The 9,014-nt window shown below is 48.4% G+C and overlaps 1 protein-coding gene across 1 annotated transcript; it reads left to right on the top strand.

The window, feature by feature from the left end:
- The first annotated feature begins 1,497 nt into the window (after nucleotides 1-1,497).
- On the top strand, nucleotides 1,498-3,607 carry LOC124019627 (caveolin-2-like). Its single transcript, XM_046335030.1, has 3 exons — nucleotides 1,498-2,260; nucleotides 3,068-3,249; nucleotides 3,435-3,607. Exons 1-3 carry the CDS (start codon nucleotides 2,000-2,002, stop codon nucleotides 3,583-3,585), a joined length of 594 nt encoding a protein of 197 aa, XP_046190986.1. The 5' UTR covers nucleotides 1,498-1,999; the 3' UTR covers nucleotides 3,586-3,607.
- The last annotated feature ends 5,407 nt before the right edge of the window (nucleotides 3,608-9,014 follow it).

The raw sequence follows: 9,014 nt of genomic DNA, 5'->3' as shown, positions 1-9,014 counted from the left end.
AACACTTAAACAACACAATGTAACTCCAAGTCAATCACACTTCTGTGAATTCAAACTGTCCACTTAGGAAGCAACACTGATTGACAATACATTTCACATGCTGTTGTGCAAATGGAATAGACAACAGGTGGAAATTATAGGCAATTAGCAAGACACCCCAATAAAGGAGTGGTTCTGCAGGTGGTGACCACAGACCACTTCTCAGTTCCTATGCTTCCTGGCTGATGTTTTGGTCACTTTTGAATGCTGGCGGTGCTTTCACTCTAGTGGTAGCATGAGATGGAGTCTACAACCCTCACAAGTAGCTCAGGTAGTGCAGCTCATCCAGGATGGCACATCAATGCGAGCTGTGGCAAGAAGGTTTGCTGTGTCTGTCAGCGTAGTGTCCAGACCATGGAGGCGCTACCAGGAGACAGGCCAGTACATCAGGAGAAGTGGAGGAGGCCGTAGGAGGGCAACAACCCAGCAGCAGGACCGCTACCTCCGCCTTTGTGCAAGAAGGAGCAGGAGGAGCACTGCCAGAGCCCTGCAAAATGACCTCCAGCATGCCACAAATGTGCATTTGTCTGCTCAAATGGTCAGAAACAGTCTCCATGAGGGTGGTATGAGGGCCCGACGTCCACAGGTGGGGGTTGTGCTTACAGCCCAACACCGTGCAGGATGTTTGGCATTTGCCAGAGAACACCAAGATTGGCAAATCCGCCACTGGCACCCTGTTCCCTGTTCACAGATGAAAGCAGGTTCACACTGAGCACTTGTGACAGGCGTGACAGAGTCTGGAGACGCCGTGGAGAACGTTCTGCTGCCTGCAACATCTTCCAGCATGACCGGTTTGGCGGTGGGTCAGTCATGGTGTGGGGTGGCATTTCTTTGGGGGGCCGCACAGCCCTCCATGTGCTCGCCAGAGGTAGCCTGACTGCCATTAGGTACCGAGATGAGATCCTCAGACCCCTTGTGAGACCATATGCTGGTGCGGTTGGCCCTGGGTTCCTCCTAATGCAAGACAATGCTAGACGTCATGTGGCTGTAGTGTGACAGCAGTTCCTGCAAGAGGAAGGCATTGATGCTATGGACTGGCCTGCCCGTTCCCCAAATCTGAATCCAATTGAGCACATCTGGGACATCATGTCTCGCTCCATCCACCAGACTGTCCAGGAGTTGGCGGATGCTTTAGTTGGGAGGAGATCCCTCAGGAGACCATCCGTCACCTCATCAGGAGCATGCCCAGGCATTGTAGGGAGGTCATACAGGCACGTGGAGGCCACACACACTACTGAGCCTCATTTTGACTTGTTTTAAGGACATTCAATTAAAGTTGGATCAGCCTGTAGTGTGGTTATCCACTTTAATTTTGAGTGTGACTCCAAATCCAGACCTCCATGGGTTAATAAATTTGATTTCCATTGATAATTTTTGTGTGATTTTGTTCAACTATGTAAAGAAAAAAGTATTTAATAAGAATATTTCATTCATTCAGATCTAGGATGTGTTATTTTAGTGTTCCCTTTATTTTTTTGAGCAGTATATATATAGTGTATATCATTGTCTCACTATGTATTTTGTGTCTTGAAATCCGGCAAAATATGTTTTACAGGACGAAGCAGCATTACCAACATCATTATAATTGGCACACTGTTATCAATGGACTCAAATCAACACGTGTGCCTCAGATGTTTTTTGTATATAATTTGCAAATTTTACTCTGTCAATTACAATGTGGAGGACATCCCCTCCTTTAGGAAAGTTCTCACACAGGTCAAAATTAGCTCCTTCATTTGGCTTGTCAGGCCTGTGAAAGCCAATTTGGGAATTCCACATTGAGGGAGTATGCACAGATGCAGTCACCAGTCCACTATGTCCCACTGGGGTGTCAGCGACTGGCTGCTGGGGCGAGCGGAGTAGGATTGGTCTATGGTGGTCAACCTCCAGAGTGACCCCCCCCGCCCTTCATCCTCTGTCCCAGCCCAGTGAAGGTGCATGCCACTGAGACACACACACCATGGCCACAGGGCGTACGCCAGCCAAGACCAGGCTAGACCTGGAGGACATAGTGGAGCAGGAGACTCCTCTGTGGGTCCCACCCCTGGGAATCCCTCCAGACAGACACACAGCAGAGGGACTACTGGAGAAAGTAGTGGAGGTAGAGGCAGAGGAACCAGCCCAAGGGGATGACTCTGTCTCACTCTCCATCTCTATCCACAGTTACACCAGGCCTCTGGTGAAGGACAGGGACCCAAGGGGAGTCAACAAGTGTCTAAAGGTAACTGACACACACTGCTGCACAGCCCGGTAAACAGCGAATTAAAGTGAAGGTTTATACAGACAGAGAGCACTCTGTGGGAGATAAAAGCACTGCGTGTGCTTGCAAATACTCCGCATACCCCACATCCCCTGTCTGTTGACTTCCAGATAGGGGAAGGGGAGGTTTAAACACAGGCATGAAATAAGAGCAACAGTATGCATATAATCACGTATTGATGTTCTGAGATACACTGGAAATGTTATGGTTGAGAGAGGGAAGGATTTGGGTGACCTACATAGAGTTCTCTCTACACCATGAGCCATTAATGGTAAACTTGTTAGGTAATGTCTATACAATGCATACAATGTTCAGTGGTATGGATTAACTGGCTAGGATTTTATTGACATGAGCACTCATGTATCTCAAACCCCGTAGCTTTAATGGTAGACTGGACATACATCTGAAGGCAATAGAGAGGGAGATCTGGCATCCAACAAAGTGGAATCTGATGTTGAAAACTGGTGTGCTGAGCGACGCTGACCTCATGTGGACACAGTTTGAACTATACCTCGTTTTTCATCTCGCACCGTGACCATATTATAAGTAATGATTCAGTCCCATTGTAATGTGGTTATTGCAGTGAGTGTGATTCAGTTCATGTCTGTGGCTTCTCTGCATCACATTAAATAAATAAACATATAAAGTATTTGAGAACCTCCCAACCTCCTTATTCTGACCATCCCTATACATAGAACTTCACTAAAGTCCCATGCTAAAGAGAGCTCCCACCAGGCCATGACCTGACTGTCCTCTGTGTCTCCTGAGGTGACGTTTGAGGACGTGATAGCCGAGCCCCCCTTGGTGCGGAGCTTCGATAATGTGTGGCTGTGGAGCCCTGTTGAAGTGTCCCATCTCTGGTGCTACCTGCTCATCTCCATCCTCCTGGCCGTGCCCGTCTCTCTGGTAGCAGGGATCCTCTTCGCTGTCCTCAGCTGCCTACACATCTGGTGGGTCCTCTCACCTTTGACCTCCTCTGATGTGGTCCATCCAATGTCTTCAGTTGGTGATTGATGGAGTCGAATGATGTGCCCGTTGTTTCAATGCATTGTGTATAGTGTAAACTTGCTTTAAGAGATATTGCACTGGCCTGTTAATGCTCAGTCTGTCTGTCTGCCTGTCTGTCCGTCCCCAGGCTGATCATGCCCTGTATGCAGCTCTTCCTGATCAACATGCACTGGGTTCAGACTGTTTCGAGCAGTGTGTTCAACATCGCCATCACTCCCTTCTTTAAGAGTATGGGAAAGTGCTGTGGTAGCATCAACGTCCGACTAGCCAGAGACTGAAGTTGGGCTCTGCCACCTTCTATGGGAGTGTGGAGGGATGGTGGAGGGAGGGTGGAGGGAAGGAGGGAGGGAGGATGGAGAGAGTGGGCTGTGCTGAAGCACACTACATTGGCACTGGTTGTTTGCAGTCATGTCTTATTCTCAAATAAAAAATTACTTTGCAACCTTTACTCTGCAAAGGATGGATTTAAAAAAGTAGAACTTGTCATATTTATTTAGTAAATCTGTTCAATTATATTACACCGTATCTAAAAATAATATATATATTTTTGTCTTATTTTAGTACAAAATACTCATTTAGAACTATTATTGGTTCATTGGAGTCAGTTTCATCTCTAAACCATAGCTTGAAGAGCATCTCGGTATGTGTTAGCAATTAAGATAAAACATAATGAGCTACAGACTTGTCTCTGGAGCCTAAATAGACTTAGGCAATTATAGTTGCCCCAGCAATTCAAATTATGTAAACATTGAAAGCACTGCACAGCTGTTGTGAGATGCTAATGCACTCTACCATACTAATCATTGGGATTTCTGACCCTTAGCATGCATATACTACCATTCACAAACTTATGAAGCAACTATTTTTGTGATAGAGTTCATTTTCAATGGAAATTGCAGTGAACCTTGCCTATACCACATGGATACATTCTTCCATTTCTCTGGGATTGTAAGAAACCCTTTTAAGTTGTCTGGTGGACCCTACTGTTCAGTAAAGAAGTCAACATCAATGTCAAAACATATAGGAGTCTTAGACAATCAATTTTACTCCCATGCGGTCTATCTGTTGGGGTGCCATCTGTCTGTCTGTCTGGCTCAGTCTGTCGGTCAGGACCCACTGCAGTTTACAGCATTGACACACACAGGAGACACAGGCATGCCCTCCATGACAATCAGGGATCTATTTCTGTCCCTCCTCCTTCTCCATGCCCCGACCCCCAGCCCACCAGACCCCAGCCCACACTCTGATCCCATTCCATCACTCCCCTTTCCTCTCTCTCCCACCCCCACTGTCTCTCTGCCCAAAGGGAACTGGTACAGGGAACATCAATTGCAACAGGCTTACAATCGTGATACACTGCTATTACTGTTGCTTGCTTAGCTAACGCTTCTTTTTCCTCCTCGCCTTCCTCTTTTCCATATCATCATAATGTTTCTATGGTCTTGTTTATGCAACAAGTAAATATAGGATGTAATGACTGATCTTGACAACTGCAAGGAATCCTAAATCAGATGATACATTTATTTTGAGAGAGTATTGTGTTTTATAGGGGTATTATAACAGAACATGGCCAAGATGTTCAAATGGAGGGTAAAATAATAATAATCACAGTGGTTGTAGAGGGTGCAGGAGTAAATGTCAGTTGGCTTTTCATAGCCAATCATTCAGAGTTAGAGACAGCAAGTGCGGTAGAGAGAGAGAGAGAGTCGAAAAAAGTAGTTCCGGGACAAGGTAGCACTTCCAGTGAACAGGTCAGGGTTCCTGTCATGTTTTGTCATTGATTATCATGCCTTGTCCCTGTTCTTCTCCTTCTATTCGTTTCCCTCTGCTGGTCTTATTAGGTTCTTTCCCTCTTTCTATCCCTCTCTCTCCCCCTCCCTCTCTCACTCTCCCGCTCTCTCTTCTCTCTATCGTTCCGTTCCTGCTCCCAGCTGTTCCTATTCCCCTAATCAATCATTTAGTCTTCCCACACCTGTTCCCGATCCTTTTCCCTGATTAGAGTCCCTATTTCTCTCCTTGTTATTCGTTTCTGCCCTGTCGGTTCCTTGTCTAGAATTCACCGTGCTGTGTTTGTGTATCGCCCTGTCGTGTCGTGTTTTCCTCAGATGCTGCGTGGTGAGCAGGTGTCTGAGTCTGTTTGGTTCAAGTGCCTTACCGAGGCAACCTGCTGTTCACCTGCTGTTCAAGATCGAGTCTCCAGTTTGTCCTCGTCTTTTCGAGTGAAAGTTGTGTTTTTTTGATTGTATTTACTTTACTGGATTAAAGACTCTGTTTTCGCCAAGTCGCTTTTGGGTCCTCTTTCACCAGCATGACAGAAGGAACCGACCAAGGAATGGACCCAGCGACTTCAGACGCTCGTTACACTGCCGTCGAGATCCAAGGAGCCATGCTCGGCAGACACGAGCAGGAATTGTCTGCTGCTCGCCATGCCGTGGAGAACCTGGCCGCTCAGGTTTCCGACCTCTCTGGACAGTTCCAGAGTCTTCGTCTCGTGCCACCTGTTACTTCCTGGCCTGCCTCTCCATCAAAATCCTGTACTACTTTGTCGGTCCATCTACGCTGGACCGGTTCGGGTGCTACATGTAGTGCCTTGATAGACTCTGGGGCTGAGGGTTGTTTCATGGACGAAGCATGGGTTCGGAAACATGACATTCCTTTCAGAGAGTTAGAGAAGCCTACGCCCATGTTCGCCTTAGATGGTAGTCATCTTCCCAGTATCAGATTTGAGACACTACCTTTAACCCTCACAGTATCTGGTAACCACAGTGAGACTATTTCTTTTTTGATTTTTCGTTCACCGTTTACACCTGTTGTTTTGGGTCATCCCTGGCTAGTATGTCATAATCCTTCTATTAATTGGTCTAGTAATTCTATCCTATCCTGGAACGTTTCTTGTCATGTGAAGTGTTTAATGTCTGCCATCCCTCCCGTTTCTTCTGTCCCTACTTCTCAGGAGGAACCTGGCGATTTGACAGGAGTGCCGGAGGAATATCATGATCTGCGCACGGTCTTCAGTCGGTCCCGAGCCAACTCCCTTCCTCCTCACCGGTCGTATGATTGTAGTATTGATCTCCTTCCGGGGACCACTCCTCCTCGGGGTAGACTATACTCTCTGTCGGCTCCCGAACGTAAGGCTCTCGAGGATTATTTGTCTGTGTCTCTTGACGCCGGTACCATAGTGCCTTCTTCCTCTCCGGCCGGGGCGGGGTTCTTTTTGTTAAGAAGAAGGACGGTACTCTGCGCCCCTGCGTGGATTATCGAGGGCTGAATGACATAACGGTTAAGAATCGTTATCCGCTTCCCCTTATGTCATCAGCCTTCGAGATTCTGCAGGGAGCCAGGTGCTTTACTAAGTTGGACCTTCGTAACGCTTACCATCTCGTGCGCATCAGAGAGGGGGACGAGTGGAAAACGGCGTTTAACACTCCGTTAGGGCATTTTGAGTACCGGGTTCTGCCGTTTGGTCTCGCCAATGCGCCAGCTGTTTTTCAGGCATTAGTTAATGATGTTCTGAGAGACATGCTGAACATCTTTGTTTTTGTCTATCTTGACGATATCCTGATTTTTTTCTCCGTCACTCGAGATTCATGTTCAGCACGTTCGACGTGTTCTACAGCGCCTTTTAGAGAATTGTCTCTACGTAAAGGCTGAGAAGTGCTCTTTTCATGTCTCCTCCGTTACTTTTCTCGGTTCCGTTATTTCCGCTGAAGGCATTCAGATGGATTCCGCTAAGGTCCAAGCTGTCAGTGATTGGCCCGTTCCAAGGTCACGTGTCGAGTTGCAGCGCTTTTTAGGTTTCGCTAATTTCTATCGGCGTTTCATTCGTAATTTCGGTCAAGTTGCTGCCCCTCTCACAGCTCTTACTTCTGTCAAGACGTGTTTTAAGTGGTCCGGTTCCGCCCAGGGAGCTTTTGATCTTCTAAAAGAACGTTTTACGTCCGCTCCTATCCTCGTTACTCCTGACGTCACTAGACAATTCATTGTCGAGGTTGACGCTTCAGAGGTAGGCGTGGGAGCCATTCTATCCCAGCGCTTCCAGTCTGACGATAAGGTTCATCCTTGCGCTTATTTTTCTCATCGCCTGTCGCCATCTGAGCGCAACTATGATGTGGGTAACCGTGAACTGCTCGCCATCCGCTTAGCCCTAGGCGAATGGCGACAGTGGTTGGAGGGGGCGACCGTTCCTTTTGTCGTTTGGACAGACCATAAGAACCTTGAGTACATCCGTTCTGCCAAACGACTTAATGCCCGTCAAGCTCGTTGGGCGTTGTTTTTCGCTCGTTTCGAGTTTGTGATTTCTTACCGTCCGGGTAGCAAGAACACCAAGCCTGATGCCTTATCCCGTCTGTTTAGTTCTTCTGTGGCTTCTACTGATCCCGAGGGGATTCTTCCTTATGGGCGTGTTGTCGGGTTGACAGTCTGGGGAATTGAAAGACAGGTTAAGCAAGCACTCACGCACACTGCGTCGCCGCGCGCTGTCCTAGTAACCTCCTTTTCGTTCCTGTTTCCACTCGTCTGGCTGTTCTTCAGTGGGCTCACTCTGCCAAGTTAGCTGGTCATCCCGGTGTTCGAGGCACTCTTGCGTCTATTCGCCAGCGCTTTTGGTGGCCGACTCAGGAGCGTGACACGCGCCGTTTCGTGGCTGCTTGTTCGGACTGCGCGCAGACTAAGTCGGGTAACTCTCCTCCTGCCGGTCGTCTCAGACCGCTCCCATTCCTTCTCGACCATGGTCTCACATCGCCCTAGACTTCATTACCGGTCTGCCTTTGTCTGCGGGAAGACTGTGATTCTTACGGTTGTCGATAGGTTCTCTAAGGCGGCACATTTCATTCCCCTCGCTAAACTTCCTTCCGCTAAGGAGACGGCACAAATCATTATCGAGAATGTATTCAGAATTCATGGCCTCCCGTTAGACGCCGTTTCAGACAGAGGCCCGCAATTCACGTCACAGTTTTGGAGGGAGTTCTGTCGTTTGATTGGTGCGTCCGTCAGTCTCTCTTCCGGGTTTCATCCCCAGTCTAACGGTCAAGCAGAGAGGGCCAATCAGACGATTGGTCGCATACTACGCAGCCTTTCTTTCAGAAACCCTGCGTCTTGGGCAGAACAGCTCCCCTGGGCAGAATACGCTCACAATTCGCTTCCTTCGTCTGCTACCGGGTTATCTCCGTTTCAGAGTAGTCTGGGTTACCAGCCTCCTCTGTTCTCATCCCAGCTTGCCGAGTCCAGCGTTCCCTCCGCTCAAGCGTTTGTCCAACGTTGTGAGCGCACCTGGAGGAGGGTGAGGTCTGCACTTTGCCGTTACAGGGCACAGACTGTGAGAGCCGCCAATAAACGCAGGATTAAGAGTCCAAGGTATTGTTGCGGCCAGAGAGTGTGGCTTTCCACTCGCAACCTTCCTCTTACGACAGCTTCTCGTAAGTTGACTCCGCGGTTCATTGGTCCGTTCCGTGTCTCCCAGGTCGTCAATCCTGTCGCTGTGCGACTGCTTCTTCCGCGACATCTTCGTCGCGTCCATCCTGTCTTCCATGTCTCCTGTGTCAAGCCCTTTCTTCGCACTCCCGTTCGTCTTCCCTCCCCCTCCCGTCCTTGTCGAGAGCGCACCTATTTACAAGGTACATAAGATCATGGACATGCGTTCTCGGGACGGGGTCACCAATACTTAGTGGATTGGGAGGGTTACGGTCCTGAGGAGAGGAGTTGGGTTCCG

This window comes from Oncorhynchus gorbuscha, linkage group LG03, assembly GCF_021184085.1.
Source record: "Oncorhynchus gorbuscha isolate QuinsamMale2020 ecotype Even-year linkage group LG03, OgorEven_v1.0, whole genome shotgun sequence".
NCBI lineage: Eukaryota > Metazoa > Chordata > Actinopteri > Salmoniformes > Salmonidae > Oncorhynchus > Oncorhynchus gorbuscha.
Note: the sequence above shows the minus strand (reverse complement) of the source record. Positions and strands in the feature narration are given on the sequence as shown.

Coding starts and splice junctions, on each gene's coding strand:
- LOC124019627 (XM_046335030.1), top strand. CDS start 2,000: ATGGCCACAGGGCGTACGCCAGCCAAGACCAGGCTAGACCTGGAGGAC. Junction 2,261..3,067: donor GAGTCAACAAGTGTCTAAAG/GTAACTGACACA, acceptor GTGTCTCCTGAG/GTGACGTTTGAGGACGTGAT. Junction 3,250..3,434: donor CTCAGCTGCCTACACATCTG/GTGGGTCCTCTC, acceptor GTCCGTCCCCAG/GCTGATCATGCCCTGTATGC.